The following is a 14,652-nucleotide window of genomic DNA, read 5'->3' as shown; positions in this document are numbered from 1 at the left end:
TGTAAGCAATTGTAGCCTACGTTAATTTCATAGACTGTAAATATTAGGTTAATTTCGTGTAACGTTAAGATAACAAAACGAACGTGATGCTGGTACGTTTTATTTGTGGAACCTGAACGCACCTTCAGGTCGATGAATCTGCACTCGATAAAATGACAGACGATGGTTTACACCAATCAGAGACCGTCCGGACCCGCCCTCCGGAAAGTGCAGCTTTTCGACCAATGGTAACAGTCGATTTGAAGCACGTGCCGGTTTCGCGGCAAAAAAGATTTCGCGCGAAAACCGTCCGAGCCTTGTTTAGATGTAGATCAGCTGGGACAATAACAACAATAATAGCCGATAACGGGGTCGGACGGGGTCGCAGGAGGCTTTTATAAATGGACCGCGCCCGGTGTGAGCAACTGACGGACCAGCAACTGCTGTTTTAAAGGATTCGCGTGATTTCATCGGTTTATTTCCTTATATTTCCAGTTTTGTCAGAGTGCTTCCTGCGTGCCCCAACAAAACGAGGGGGTTGAAGAATTGCGGCTAATAACTCAGCTAGCATGCTAATCTGTCCTATATTTTTAAATTTAACAATATCGCTTTATACTCCGCTGAACTAACTGTCGCTTTATTACACGTACTCTCAAAAATGCTTTTAAGTTATGGTAATGTATTTTGCATTGTGGATATTTTATTTCGATAGCTCACTCCTGGAAATGCTGCTATAAAGTTTTGATAGCCATTTAACTGAGCCCCGTCTTAGGTGTAAATAGAAATAATATTGTTTTATACACTTAAATAGCTAGTTTCTCGGCTGCACCGGGTTGTTTGTTAACTTGTGTCCGTCTTTGTTGTCAGGACATAAGCTAGCTCGTTAGCAGTGTTGGTAGTTGTGTTAAGGGCAGTGTAGCCAGGCCTCGCGGCTGTACTGTACTACCAGGAGAGATGAAAACAAAAGATTAGCTTGCTAGCTCGCTAACCAACAGCGTTTATTTCTGCCACGGCCAATTTGCGACTCTTCTTTGATAATATATCAGCGGCTGAGCCTCAAGGCGCAGAGTTGGTATGCGTTTAGCAATATTGTTTTCTCTGCCAAATTAGCTTTTTGGCAGAAAAGCCTGTCTTGCTGTTTCTCCACCAGCCTAAAATAATGTTTCACCAGTTAGCTAACAATAAGTTATCATATATGTTTAAGTAATGTTGTTAGTCAGAATTCATTTGTAGTAGATTGTTTATAAGCAATAAGATGGACAATAGAGAAAGGGGAACTTTTTAAAGAAATGTTCAAGCTGCCTATGAACACCTTCAGGCAAACTTTTAGAAGGTTTCATTATTGTTCCTTAAATTACAGTACAGAAAATCCTAGTGGGTGTTGATACATCTTAGTTTGCAACCCCTAAAGTCCAGTTGAAGGGGTGCTCAGTGACACACTGCAATGTCAGAGACTCTGATAACAGGGCAGACATCGGAGGATCTGTTGGCTGACTTTGAGACTTTGCTGAACTCTGGGACTATTGACCTGGGTGGGGACCATCAGATAGTGATCATCACCAGCCCCAGCAATGAGGGACTCCACCCGGCCGCGGCCCCCACCAGCACAGGGGAAATCCTGCTGTTTGCCACGCCACAGGGCCCTGTTGATGTGGGGGTCCAGGACAGGAGACGACCGGCTCTGGGAAGACCTCCGGTGAGGAAGGGGGGGGGGGGTGATAAGAAGTGGTTAGCAAAAGAGTTCACCTTCAGCATATTATGTTGAAATGTTTACATAAACATGCTTCTGCCCGCGTGACAAAACTGTATAAGCCCATCCACCTGTTGCTTTACGATGTTTTGCTTTTCATTCAGTAGCCTTTACTTTCCTCTTCTTAATACATAATTGGTACACAATTGTAACAACGTGTAGTGTATAATTATGGTAGTTTTGACAATGTGTGTGTTTTTCTGCGACCATTTCTTCAGGTAAAGAGAAAGTTGGACCTGGATAGTGACCATCAGTATGTCAGCACTACTCGACCGTCCATAGGCCCAGCACCACCCTCCACACCTGCCCCTCCCAGAGGTACACACGCACGCACGCACACACACACACACACACACACACACACACACACACACACATTTTAACCACTTATTTATGTCCACATAAAGAAAAATAGTACAGGGACACAAATACTACAGATGCAATACAATACAAGACACAAACTCATGGACCAGTGACACGCAGCATATCTTCACATTATCACTTACAAGCGCAAAACTCACTTCTCGAGAGTATAAGTAGCACAATACTCAGTTCTTAACACACACACACACACACACACAAACACAAACACAGCTCATTCTGCTGATTTTTCTTTCATTGTTACCTAAAATTCACAGCAGAAGCAACACGTCAGCTGCACATGGCCACTACATCCATCCAGTCCATACAAACTCTGACTTTTGCTATAGCCTTCATTGTCCTAAAAACAGCTGTCCTTTTATAAGCACAGACAACAGCCTGCCAACCTGTCTTTGTCTTTACCAGGCGGGCTAGTATCAGAAAAAATTAAAACTATTTTCCTGCTAAAATGACAAAAACATTCTTACGGAAAGACAATGGCTGTTGTTATTTATTGATTGATTTATGTTGTGTTCTCACTCCTATTGTACTTGATCAATAGCTTTGAATGGTTATTGAAGTTACGTTCACTACACGCGCAACAAACAGAAAATAAAATGTATTTGGAGTGTTAAAGACGGACAGGGTCACTTTTTTTATTTATTTTTTATTTACACTCTTATTGTAGTCATTGTACTTTCGCTGCGTAACAAACTACAAATGGCATGTCTTACATGACACTCCAGTCTGAAGTTATATGTCCATTATGCTTTGGCGGAAGACAAAAATAACATGTTTAATTAAGCCATAAACTGGCATCAGAGCTCACATAATTTGTCCCATAATACCATTTAAAAAAGTCAAAATTACATTACAGCGACACCCCAACACAAAACTAGGGCATTTGGTTTAAGTCATGGGTAAATGAGCATCATGCTTGAGTAATTCAAAACAGGATGTTACAGGACATTACTGTTGTGACATATTGGTTTGAGAGAGAAAGGGAATTTTTTTTGTTGGGTGGATAGGATTGTTAAATTATATTGGAATAAACTGATTTGAAGTATTAAAGCAATATAATTGGGTAAAGAATACAAATCAATAATCCTTCAGTTAGGGGAGATGTGATGCTCTTTTTCACTGCTGCCTCAGTCTTTGCTGTAGGCCAACAAGGGCGTAGTTTTACAAGGAAATGAACTATCCAGTGTGGTTAAAAGCAGAATATTTAAACCCATGTGTTCCCTTTCCCTTTCTCTCCAGTTCCTCGAACCACGACGGAGAAGTCACGCTATGACACTTCCTTGAACCTGACCACCAAGCGCTTCCTGGACCTGTTGTCCCAGTCGGCTGACGGTGTGGTGGATCTGAACTGGGCTTCGCAGGTCCTGGATGTCCAGAAGAGACGCATCTACGACATAACCAACGTCCTGGAGGGAATCCAGCTCATCTCCAAGAAGTCCAAGAACAACATCCAATGGCTGTGTGTATAAGAAAACCTAGAGTGTGTTACCAGACTGAATGATACTGTTGTGAGGAAACCGGTGAATGGTTGCAGCAGCAAAGCAGAAGAGTATAGATAAAGAATAAATTTGACAACATAAACAGTAGCAACACTAAAACATAATAAGCACAATATAATACTGTAAATAGAAAAAATCTGAAAACCTGAATTACAGTCCATATGCAGGATGTGTCTTATTACAGCAGTCAAATATAAAAAGTGGCTGGAATGTTGTGTTTGGAGTCCACAAACCTCAATTTATGAAATTTTTCCGTGCTGTCTTCCCCCTGCAGTGGTAACCGAGTTGATGCGGCATTGGTTGCCCGCCATAAGGAGTTGCAGAGGGAGGTGTGTGACCTCACAGAGGCGGAGGAGCAGCTCGACGAGCTCATTTCCAAATGCAACCTACAGCTCAGACTGCTCACAGAGGACCCACAGAACAAGAAATATCCTTTTGACCCATTTTAGTAACTTGTTAAATTTTGCCAGCTGGCATAGACGGCAAAGCTTTTGTAAGACAGTGTTGCATTCCTGGAGTCTGCCAGTCTTAGAATGACACCACTTGCTGCTATATTGAATTCCTTAATGGTTGCGTCCATCACATTGGGCTACGTGCGCTGCCAGGACTTAAGAAATTCATTTGATTCCCCGGACCAGCTGGTCATGGTTATCCGAGCTCCACCAGAGACCCAGATGCAAGTTTCAGAACCCAGCCAGGTACGGGCCTTGAATTTCATCAGTGTTTTGAAACGTGTTTATTGCGACGTTGCAAGGTTTTCACCTGACGGTTTGTATTTGTCTGCATCTCCCAGGGTTACCAGGTGTCGTTGAAGAGCACACGGGGTCCAATTGACGTCTTCCTCTGTCCAGAGGACAGCTCCGGCGTCTGCAGCCCCGTGACAGGAAGTAGTCCCTCTAAACCCAATGCTGACCCCTCCCTGGTGCCGCCTCCCACAAAACCCACAGACCAATCACAAGCCAGAACGTCCACAACAGCCCTGGAAGAGGGTTTATCATCACCAGCGTCCACGTCATCCACAGTGACAGCAACCTCCCAGCAGGACCCCTCATCACTGGTGTTAGGTGGGGACACAGGTGAGTGCTCATATTAGTCAGTAATCGTATTGAAATTCCTCAATTAAAAATGTTTTTAAGTCAACATGAATTCATGTCTGTTACAATGAATTCATGATGTAAAAAAGTATCAATAGAGACTTCTTAAGCCACTCCTGCTGCATAATCCACTTCAAACATTCATAGTTTTACCAGAATGCAGCTAAATACACTTAAAAACATGAAAGAGTTGTCTTCTGCAGTAATGGGAGCAATGCAGCCCTGAGTGAAATCCCATAATACTAAAAGCTAAAAGGAGGTAGATAGTGTGCACATTGAACTAGGTCTGCAGCTATCGATTCTTTTTGTAATCAATTAATCTAGCACTTTATCGATCGATTAATTGGATAATATTTTTTTTTGCGTTTTTAAACTAGGGAAAAAAAATCCACATTTTTGAAAAAAGCTACATTTGTATTGCCTACATTGCTTACAATATCATCTCTCAAAAAACTATACATATTAAGTGCATTTAAGTGCCATATTACATTGTTTTTAAAGATTTTTTTTTTCAAATGATATCAACCTCAAACTAAGGCATACATTAAACCTACATAAACAAGTTTCAACCTGAGACTGATCTGTATATACAGTAGGCCTATATGTAAATATTAGTTACACTCAACCTATTTTCATTTATATATTTGATTATAATGTTACACAGCTCTGTTACACTTATGCTATTAGATCGTTGATCAGCTGTTTCTCCGTGGAGAGAGAGAGAGAGAGAGAGATGCGCAACAATCAGCTGTTTTTCCGAAGAGATAGTCAACGCGTCACCTTTTTAGATCAAATTGTGGTCACCACTACGTATTTTCTTGTCTTTGTTTTTGGTAGTTGTTGTTTTTGGTGTAGTTTCATTGTCCATACGACTGTTATTTACTTTTGTCGGGTCCGCTTCATGGAATGGATGATTAAGTTAGACTCCATGTTTTGAGATGCTGAAGCACTGACATCGTGCTATTATTGTTAGGGCTGTAGCGATACACTAATCTCACGATACGATACAATACACAATAATCACCTCACGATACGATATATATCACGATATTCAGCCAACGATACGATTCGATATGATTCGATATAATTCGATATACTTACATCATTTTCTGAAAGATTTAAAGGGGACAGAGTGATTTTGGTGACATCTTGTGAGTGTTCCATTTACTTGGATTTAATTAATTGAACTGAAAACATCAATTACACAATATATGTCTCTGACTGGACGGAGAGTCTACAGCAGGGATCATCAACTACATTTATTTCAGAATTTTTCTAAGCACTCTGGCGGCCGGACTTTCAAATAAAGAAAATAAAATGAATTTATACCTAATATGCCTATTCCCAGAAGACAACTGCAGAAGACAACTCTTTCATGTTTTTAAGTGTATTTAGCTGCATTCTGGTAAAACTATGAAGTGAAACTATGAAAGGAAAAAAATATCGATTTATATCGCAGAATCGATAAAATTGCTCAGCCTTAATTATTGTGGTAAGCTAGTTTGATTTTGCAGTAGACACACTGTACAGAGTTTTAGTTTTAATTACATTCGATATGATTCCAAACTTTGGACACTTTCTGTCGTTTTTTCCAGCCTGTCTCTAGCCCCTCGCTATTTACGCTCTGGCATGTGTCGCCAGCAGCAGACTGAGCTGCGTCTGGTATGCGACAGTAATATTGCTCCGTGCGGAAACACCGTCCGTCAGCGATACGACGTTGGTAACATTGATTTAACGAAGCTTCGAGGCAAGTCATTTTGCATCGAGGATTTTTTGTAATCAAATTATTAGAGTTGTTCGAGGAATCGTTTCAGCCCTATATTGAACCCCAGTTTGGTACAGGCCAAAAACGTTTTTTGTTTCGTGGGTCTAGTTTTGTGGTGACGCCAAATGACCCGATGGCCAAAACTCACATCAGAAATAGGTTGTCCTGTAACCTCAGCACTTTGTACGTTACTCAGTGATTCACAACACAGTTTCCCAGTAAGCCACACCAGTGAGTGTGCTTGCACAATACAATACAGGAGCGGATTAAGGTGGTCAGGGGCCCCTACGCTGCTCTTTGTGTGAGCCCCCTTAATCATTGTGCTTTACTGGAAAAATGTATTTCGTGACATACATGGTCCACACGCAAATAAGGTGAACTGGCATACACACACATTGAGACAGCCAACACTACAGTGTTCTTTACATTCCTTCTCTGTACCACCACACCACATAGGTAAAATGAAAAATTGGAACATTACAGACAAAACACAAATACAAACAAGCATAAGGCCCAGTGCTTACAATCAGCCCTTTAATTATTTAATTACGGGCGCACATGTGCGGGGGTTTGTTCCTCGGCGCAGAAGGTCCGGGGTTCGGGTCCAACCTGTGGCGGTTTTCCTGCATGTCTTCCCCCGTCTTTCTCCCCGTTCATATCTCGGCTTTCCCATCTAGTAAAGTGCCCAATAAATAAAGAAACACTTGCATTACAACCAAAACTAACCTCAACAGAGATGTAAGTGGAAAGAATACCAGATATTACCCTCTGCCTCCACAGCCCCAAAACAATTACACTGGAAATGTAACTATGAACAGCAAAGCAACAGAATACCGTGCATTCACAGTTCAGCTGAAAGCTGGTAATCGCTTTTAGCTTTATTAACCAACAGGTAAGGTACAGCATCTGCATCAGTGCAGAACACCATGTTTTGCTGAGGCAAAATCACAACATCAGTGGTGGAAGAAGTATTGAGATCCTTAAATGTACTAATACCATGCTGTGAACGTCCTATGTTACCAGTCATGCGTTGAAAATGTTACTTAAATAAAAGTCTGTAAATATCGTCAGGAAAATGTACTTAAAGTGTTAAAGTAAAAGTAATGTATGCGGAAAAATCCTCACATTTCAGAAATGATCCAAAGAGTTCTGTCAATCAACTAAGTGTTTAACCGGCTAATCATTTCAGCTGGACTTTTAGGCCTATGTATCGTTGGCTAGTTTCATTTATAATAAAACTTGAATTGTTTAAACTAGACCTAAATGTGTTTTGTGTGCAGAAATCTTAATGTGTAAAGTAACTAAAGCTGTCAGATTAATGTAGTGGAGTAAAAAGTACAATATTTCTCTCTGAAATGTAGCGGAGTAGAAGTAGAGTGGCATGAAAAGAAGTACAGTACAAGTAACTCAACATTACATTACTGAGACACAAACCATCCAATACACTAAACTGTATATAAAACAAAAGCCATAATAAAAACAGCAGCACATCAGCATATAATAACACTGTTATTATAACGGCAATAATGAATCAGCAGCACAATGATTAATATGTACATATTATTGCATAATCCTACCTTTTTCTGGCAGAGAAGTCCTTAATGAGGCCGGTAAAATCCAATTTGCGCAGAACCTAATTTTCAATGGACATCAGAGACGGGTGATTGAGTTGGTTTTGGCCCATCGTGGATCTGAGTCTATTTTTAATTAGTCCCAGTTTAGAAAAACAGCGCTCCCCGCTGCCGTTGGTTACAAGCAAAGTCATAAATAGCTGGAGTGCTATATCAACATTTGGAAACACTGATTGTAGTATACTTGCTCTTATAAGTTGCACTAGTGACCTTCCTGAGGTGTCCTCATTTTCTTTGACGAATTTTTCCAATTTCGTCCACAAAATCCTCCTCTAGATAGATCTTGTAGGGAGGTGGATGGGATCTCGTTCAAAAACCCAAATGTCTGCTGAATTCCTTTTTGTAGGAGTGATACCTCCTATCCAGCTCTGCAACGAGACGATCTATGACGGCGATAAAAACAGTTGTTTTGAATTTGTCACAGCCTGACCGCTCATAGTCCGGGTCACTGGATTCATCCGCTTGTTTTTTTCTTCCTTTTCCTGTGTCTCTGCGTGTCCACTTTGTAGACTTGGGACAAAGATGGAGACATGTTTTTTGCATCACTCTCAAACTTCTCGCTACATATTCCCTCAACGAGCTGACCAAACTAACAGCATTACATAAATCCAGGTCAACTCCCTGTAAAGCAGTACCAGTCTTGTGGAAACCCTGCAGTGTGTTGTTCCACTTATTACACAAAATGGTGTTCTGTAGTTTGTCCATCTTCACATACAGTCTCCTGGCTTCATCCCGTGTAGTAAGACATTGGTTTGTGTCTTTACTGATCTTTTGCAGCGACTCCTGGATTCTGGCATAATTATGTTGCAGTGCTTTTGTCACTTATGCGTGAGCTTGACCATCTAGTGTTTATGAAAGGCTTTTCATCCAACGGGATGTGGTTTTGGAGGAAAAATGTAAGTGTCTGCACTAAATAAAAAAAATCCTCCATCTCGAGGCAGCAGTTAACACTATTAACACCCACTAAATTGTGTGTGTGCGTGTGTGCGTGTGTGCGTGTGTGCGTGTGTGCGTGTGTGTGTGTGTGTGTGTGTGTGTGTGTGTGTGTGTGTGTGTGTGTGTGTGTGTGTGTGTGTGCAGAGCACGGTACCCACTCAATTAATGGGTTTACCTGTTTATTACGGGCTCGTAGGCTACTGTAAACACCATACATGTTGGCTGCATTGTCGTAACTTTGGCCTCTGCAGTTACTGATATCAATTCCCATGTCCTGTAAAACACCAAGCACAGACTGGCAAAGCGACTCTCCTGTATGACTTTGGATTGGCAGAAACTTGATCAAACGCTCTGTGATGCAGCCATCATGTGCCACGTATCGAATGATGAATGTGAGCTGGTCGGTGTGCTTAACGTCAGGAGTGGAATCAACACTGATCGAAAAGTGCTTTCGACTTTTTTAATTTGACTGATTATCTCTGCGAGGACCTGTTCCCCCATCAGTTCGATAAATCCTAGGCATGTTGTCGATGAGAGGTATGATGGCGTTCCCTTTCCAGCATTGACATAAAAGGGATCAAACTCCCTGATAACTTCCAGCACACCCATATGGTTCCCATTATCCGGTTGCCCAAAAACTTCACAATGTCCCCTAAGCGGTAGTCCTCGCTCTGCTAAAAACTTCACCACCGCAATCACCCTCTTTAAAACCTCGGTCCAATATTTGCATTCATTGTCAAATTGTTTTTTTTAGTTCGGAATCTATCCGCCCACCATTTGCACAGCGCTTAACATACGCGAGCATTGCCTTTCTGTGGCTCTCTGATCCAAAAAAAGAATCTTAAATTATTTTTTTTTAAATAACGTGTTGCTGTGGTACTGTCCCAAACACAAAATGGATGATGCACAATCTGTTGATATTTGTGTGTTTTAATTTGCTGATCAAAATCCAGCAACAACAAATGGTACTGTGGTCCACTAATTTTACTTTCTAAAACAGAATCGCTCCTGGGAGGCGACCCCTTCTCCAACCTCGGAGACATGCCCGATTTTGACCTCTCACCCCTCTCCTCGGCGGACTTCCTGAGTGGAGATGGCCTTCCTCTCCCACTGGACGGTTTTATCAATCTGTCCCCCCCACACAGTCACGACTACCACTTTGGACTGGAGGACCATGAAGGCATCAGTGAATTGTTTGATTGTGACTTTGGTGACCTATCACATGTTTTGGGGGACAGTTAGATGAAGAAGACGAGGGGGAGACGAGAAGCATGTGTGGGCGTCTAGATTTCGGACTTTTCCTCTGTTCTCTGGGGCTTCTAAAAGAGGCCTTGAAATCAAAATGTTATGGGCAAAAAAAAAAACAATTTTAATTTTTTACTTGTGCAGTTTGGGAAAAATGTTTTGTGTAGTAATTGCCTGTGATGCTCAAAATGCCACCCTAACTACAACATCTCAGTCCCCAAAATTGTACAGCACATTATTAGCACTTCTCTTTGGCCATTTAAGTTTTAGATCCAGACTTCAGCTTTAGTATAGCTATTTAAATTATTTATATGAATGTTATTTTGATATTTTGTACGAAGTGCGTTTTTTTTGTTGCTATTGATAATGTTTTATCCAAGTGGATTGTGCAGGTGTTTGTGTGTAGAGTATGGACTCATGGGGCTGGTTTCCTTAACACTGATTACCTTCATGCTACTAATTCATAATGCTGGTTTTTAGACGCCTCAGTCTCCAAAGGGGAAAGGTTTGCATCCCACTGCTGTGCTGCGTCAATAAAACCGGCATTATGAGGAGTGCAGATTCAGTGCTGAGCTGTCAAAAAGCGTCTCGGAGCTGCAGCGCAGTTTCACACTTTCAGTAGTTTTCCCCACAATGACAGAGGTCATTATAAGCACAAAAGTAAAGGCTTCTCCATTAATAATTTGTTTTATCTAAAACACTGGAATCCTAACAGAATGGTTTCTCTAATGTCACTGTGTATGACAGTGACACTCAAGGTATCATTGCCCCCAACTTTTAATGACTAGATTTGTAGATTTGCACGTTTTACTGTCTCCGACAGTGGATTAACAAGGATTTGTAATAAATAACTAATTAGCAATTTTTAATTGCCCTCGAAACCCACTGACCAACAGATGGGCTGTCTTTACAAGGATGTAAATATTTATGTGGAAAATGAACACAAACAAGAACTTAGATGCTTTTGGGGAGCTTGACTCTCATCTTTCTTCAAATAAATGGTAGCGTAAAGGGTTACCATGACATTTAGAATTTTCATAACTGTTCTTCGAAAGACATTTCCAAAGGTAGAGACTCCACGGTGTGACCAATAATGTAGGTTTGAAGGAAAAAGAAGCAATTCCAACCTTAAAGGTCCAGATGTATTTTGTCGGTGTGCAGGAAACCAGGTGATGATAGTCTGCTACAGGTTTGCTAGTGATGAAAAACTAATACTGAATATGTTCTCTATTAGTTAGCTAGGCGTTTAGCCATAGTCTCAGGTGTTTGGAGCAGAGTAAAGTCTTAAATCAATGTTTTTGATGCAAACATGTATGAGAGTGGAAATGTTTTGGATGCATTTCGTGGGTCTTGTGTAGGTCGGTAATAGGTATTTACAGGTTTAGAAAATTCTGGAAGAAGGTGCATGCTTTTTGTTTTTAGCCAAGGGTTCAAGTGAGAAAAGTTCACCAGATGCCCGTAGACTAATGCTCCCAAAACCACCCGACTGTTGTTGTCATGCGGAGAAGCTCCAAGCAGGTCCGAAGCCCAGACACACAGTTAAAGAAGTTCAATAGATCCTCACGGACCATACACTCTTCATTGCATGTTTTAAAAAGCATTCAGTGTGTGTGTGCGTGTGTTTTTTTTAAAAGCTGCATCTTTTCTTTTAGCAGTCTAAGTGGTGTAGAGCAGTGATGACTTTAGAAAAGGGTTAAGTGGAAGCGATGGACTTTTTGATAGGAATTCAAAACAGGGACATGCTGTTGTTCATAATTTGCACTTCAGATCAGTTGAGAAAGTTAATGTTCATGCCTTAAATCAATGACCTCTACCAGGTAAAGGGAGGTACCTGGGATATCTTATCTCAGCCCCAAAAGGATCAATTCCTTCTTGTTTTTCTACGATAGTCACATCAGGCTCCGTCTTCACGTACTACAAACGTACATGCCTTGGTCCTTTGGGAAGCACATTGATTTTCAGTTTAAATAAGCAGCAATAACAAAGACATTTTTACATCATGCACTCAGAGTATGAGATGAAAAACTGTCCTGCTACGTGTCATGTATTGTCTTAGTTAGCAATGTCTGCGTCAAATCTTTTTTTCTTGTTCTAAGTTATGTAAGCTAAAGTATTGGGTTTTAATGTGTCTGTGTGTGTGTGGGGGTGCATGTGTGTTGAAAATACAAATTGTTTTGTTGAATTTCATATTTATTTAAGAAAAAAAGGGGTCAATAGAAAAAATGGTACACTTGGTACATTCATTTTCTGGCAGTGACTTAACACCTATTCCATCACCAAAGAGGTTGTGATAATAATAATAATAATAATAAGAGGCAACGCTCACGTTACTGGAGTGTCACCTCTTACTATTATAACCTCTTTGCTTTAACTTGTTAAATCCAAGCAAATCATTCGTTGATAAATGTGTCCTTCAGTGGTGAAAAGAAGTGTTTTATTTGTAAATGAGCTTCTCGTCAGTAGCACATTTATATTTAGAGATTTTTTTAAATTTCCCTTATAGAGAATATATTTCCCCGTCTTACCTGTTGTGCTTCTGCAACCTTTGCGTTGGCTTATGATGCAACAACAAAAAATTCAGGAATACATTTATTTGTCATTTTGACTGAACCGACTAATGTGTGTAATTCTTCATACCTTCTTTAGTCACGGCCTTCTCTCCCAAATCAGTTTAGATGATGGATATTTCCATGTTGCAAGCAACCTAGCTAATCGAAGGTTGTACACGTATCGTAGTGTAGCCTTCGGGTGCCTCAAACTGTCATGTGAGTGTGTGAAAACTTTATAACTACAGCCATCTTTTATTTCCTTTATCTTCAGGTCTGTGGAAACCATAACATAATGCATAATTTCAACAGCTTCTGAACATGTTTCAACTGACAGCGGTGGTACAAGCCACTAAAATTTTAGGCTCCTTTAGTCACCCTTAGAATGTATATGGCATTTTTTTCGTCTTTCTCTGTGTTTAACTTCCAAACTGAGCGACATTGTTGTTGAATGTCAGCAGTTCATGTTGTCAACCTGTCATATGTTGCATCGTGTTTCTGTTCTCTGCAGGACAAATGCAGTGCCTTGTTAAGGTAGAATCTTAATTGTTAATTAAATGTCAAATCAGGATTTTGTTTCGTGTGCAGCCGTGGTGAAAGAATGCAGTGTTTTCAGGTGTTTTGTGTGAAAACGTTTTAAGTGAAGATAAGCACCAGGGTTGAAATCAAATCACCTTCAGTTAATTTTTTTATTTTATTTTTAAACTCGTTATAAGAAAACTATATAAGATTGAGAATTGTAGGAATAAAAAAAGCACGAATGAATTCAGTTTTATACAAAGGTGACTTCATGTGTTGAAGTCACTGCGGGGTACAAAAAAGGTTTACAAGTGCAATCTGCTACATAATTGTGGTTTAACAGACCTAAAGTGAATTGACTTCAATCCTGATTCAGTCGCTATTCAAAGTGCTTTTAAGAGAAACCGTAGCTTATCCAGCAACTTAACAATCAATAAATTTTTTTGTGTCTTTTCTACAAAAAAAAATTGTCTCTACATACTGGGTAAAACAAATACAGATTTGTACTTGTGAATTATTAATGAGCCCCAATATGCCCTTTTGTATCAAATTTTCTTTGACAAAAATAAAAAAATTAACTATTTTGATTTGACCCATTTGCACCACATCTGGTCTTTCTGTTTTACAAAAGTGAATCTAACACCAAAAATGTAGTATCCCATATATTCATTTGCATTAATTTGTCATAACGTAGGAATGATGCTTGTAATGAAATACTGTAGGGGCTACTGGCATTTTCACAGCAGTGTACTACAATTGTAAGAAAGGTTTGCCGTGTAAACGCACGCACAAAAGGGATTTTTACAGTTCATGTTCAAGTTAATTGTTGTCTGCAAAGAAACCACCAGGAACCGTTAGCATCAGGCTGCAATTGGTTGTCCAGCAGTCAGTAATGATTTCTTTTGTCTTACTGACTTTGAACATTATTGCACCACCTCACTCAGTTAAAAAAATTTTTTTTGAGGAACTATACTATACACTATCTTAAAATTATCATTATTTTAAAAAAAAGAAGGGCTGAGACTGAGATTATAATTCAAAGAAATAACCAGAACAAGAATGCATTTAGAGGTCAGAAAATCCATTTCCTGTGGTGTTCATCATATACTAGTTAGTACAATCTCACCTGTGCAGCTAGAGGGAGCCCTTCATCCAAGACTGCACAGAGAGGCCAGAAAACAAGTGGAGCAAACCAGTCAGTTGTTCATAATATGTAGTAGTATACACAGTCTCTCTAAAATATGATTTTAGAGCTTAACCTTATTTGGTGTAAAAGCTTGGAAAAATATGACTTTACTCATTACTGA

The 14,652-nt window shown here is 40.1% G+C and overlaps 1 protein-coding gene across 1 annotated transcript; it reads left to right on the top strand.

Annotated features, from left to right (window-relative positions):
- Positions 1–290: 290 nt before the first annotated feature.
- On the top strand, positions 291–13,937 carry e2f1 (E2F transcription factor 1). The gene is made up of 7 exons (XM_039801623.1): positions 291–1,675; positions 1,948–2,047; positions 3,350–3,569; positions 3,884–4,036; positions 4,193–4,307; positions 4,403–4,685; positions 10,036–13,937. The coding sequence occupies exons 1-7, from the start codon at positions 1,424–1,426 to the stop codon at positions 10,275–10,277; spliced, it is 1,365 nt and encodes a 454-aa protein (XP_039657557.1). The 5' UTR covers positions 291–1,423; the 3' UTR covers positions 10,278–13,937.
- The last annotated feature ends 715 nt before the right edge of the window (positions 13,938–14,652 follow it).

The sequence above is a fragment of the Perca fluviatilis genome, chromosome 5 (genome assembly GCF_010015445.1).
Source record: "Perca fluviatilis chromosome 5, GENO_Pfluv_1.0, whole genome shotgun sequence".
NCBI classification, from domain to species: Eukaryota; Metazoa; Chordata; class Actinopteri; order Perciformes; family Percidae; genus Perca; species Perca fluviatilis.
Note: the sequence above shows the minus strand (reverse complement) of the source record. Positions and strands in the feature narration are given on the sequence as shown.